The sequence below is a fragment of the Lactuca virosa genome, chromosome 9, assembly GCF_052849685.1.
Source record: "Lactuca virosa cultivar CGN04683 chromosome 9, Lactuca_virosa_CGN04683_v6, whole genome shotgun sequence".
In the NCBI taxonomy this organism is placed as follows: Eukaryota; Viridiplantae; Streptophyta; class Magnoliopsida; order Asterales; family Asteraceae; genus Lactuca; species Lactuca virosa.
The window spans coordinates 3,068,648-3,070,336 of record NC_136434.1 but is presented as its reverse complement, the minus strand read 5'-3'; the positions used below and the strand labels follow the sequence as shown (position 1 = coordinate 3,070,336).

The following is a 1,689-nucleotide window of genomic DNA, read 5'->3' as shown; positions in this document are numbered from 1 at the left end:
ATATATAACTGAATATGGATAATCAATTAATTACTGGCCGGAATGATTGACCTGGGATTATGGTTGGGTTAGGTTAGACCCAAGAAGGTATCTAGGTAACACCGTTGCAACACACACACATGTACACGTACGTCATCAGTCATCAGTCATCAGTCAATCCCCTGCAGCCCAAATGTAGTTTAGTCATTCACCAAGTCCACTTCTACCGGTACTAGATGGAGCGGTTTAACTAACACTTGCTTTCCATTTATAATAAATCCCCAACCCAACCCCCCAAAACGCCACCATGCATTTACTTGGCAGTTTCTTAATTACTTACTTGTTCAATTAAAAAGTTAATTGTAACATACATACTTCCGATCAACTTGTTTGCTATGGGAAACCACATCTCTCATGGCTCAGGCTCACGCTCAGGCTCAGCTAGGAGGGTCATACTTCCAGATGGGACAGTCGAAGAATACACCAAACCAGTGACGGTGGCTGAGCTCATGTTAGACCACCCACAGCAACTGGTTGTGGAGTTTCAAACGCTCACCAACGGAAGAAACCTGAAACCGTTGCCTGCAGACACGAAGCTGGAGAACAACAGAGTCTACATGATGCTGCCAATGAGGCGAGGGAAGCCGGTTGGGGCAATGTCATCTGAAGAAGCTCGTCGGCTTCTCCTGAGGGCTAATACGGTTCTGAATTCCGATTCCTTTGTGGCTGCTTACACTGGGTTTCTGCCGTTGTTTGCTAGGATGTGTCCTGCTGCTGTGATCAAGAGTAGTAAGAAAAAGGAGAAAGAAGAGAAATTATCAGCGCTAGCGGTGATGGTTAAACCAGCTGGGTTATTGGATTTGGGGGAGATGGATTCGGAAGGGAGGGCTGATTATTATTTGAGCAGGCAGTTGTCTGGGAAAGGTTCATGGAAGCCTAGTTTAGATACCATAAAGGAGAAGGGTGTCAAGGCCAAGATCCGCCATTGGTTGCATTGAATTATAAAGTTTCAAATATTATACTATATATCAAAGAATGTTTATGCTTTTCTAGTTAATAACTGATTAAAAGGTTTGTTGGCCGGGTGAGGTACGTGTGAATTACTTATGCTATTGTGTTACTTTTGCATCAATTTGGAAATTGAAGAACATTTTGCAATCAAACATATATGGCACTGTCACAGGCTCTCGAACATGAGACGAACGATAAAAGTTTGAAGATGGACCAAATTAATATTCAAAGAATATTTCGTTTTCTATAACATTCCATGATGCTTATCAATTTTCCAAAACTTTTGGTTTCAATATAGCTAGATGAGAGACGATATGATTCTACTTGCTAGCAATGTACACCCACTATTGATTCCAGATGTCGTCGCTAAAGGTATAAGCGACGACATGTCGTCTCTAAAGCGCCGTCGCAATTACCTCGTAGCTAATACTCGTTTGTCGTCGCAAATACCGTCGTCTCTAATACTTGTCGTCTCTAATACTACTGTGGCGTCGCTATTGCCGTCGTCTCTATTGAAGTTCCGACCAGCGGCCACGGTTTTTCCGGCATAGCTTGCCGGAGTTATGTGTCGTCGCAATTAGTCCACGTCGTCCCTAAAGGTGTCGTTGCTAATTTTTTTTTTTTTTTTTTGAGAAAAAAACATATTTTTTTATGATATTATAGTTTATATCATAAAATGCAGATTTGATAAAAATACAT

The 1,689-nt window shown here is 41.6% G+C and overlaps 1 protein-coding gene across 1 annotated transcript; it reads left to right on the top strand.

Moving 5' to 3' along the window:
- Positions 1-234: 234 nt before the first annotated feature.
- On the top strand, positions 235-1,223 carry LOC145138343 (multidrug resistance protein ABC transporter family protein). The gene has a single exon (XM_079072440.1). The coding sequence runs from the start codon at positions 375-377 to the stop codon at positions 975-977; it is 603 nt and encodes a 200-aa protein (XP_078928566.1). The 5' UTR covers positions 235-374; the 3' UTR covers positions 978-1,223.
- Positions 1,224-1,689: the final 466 nt, after the last annotated feature.

Coding starts and splice junctions, on each gene's coding strand:
- LOC145138343 (XM_079072440.1), top strand. CDS start 375: ATGGGAAACCACATCTCTCATGGCTCAGGCTCACGCTCAGGCTCAGCT.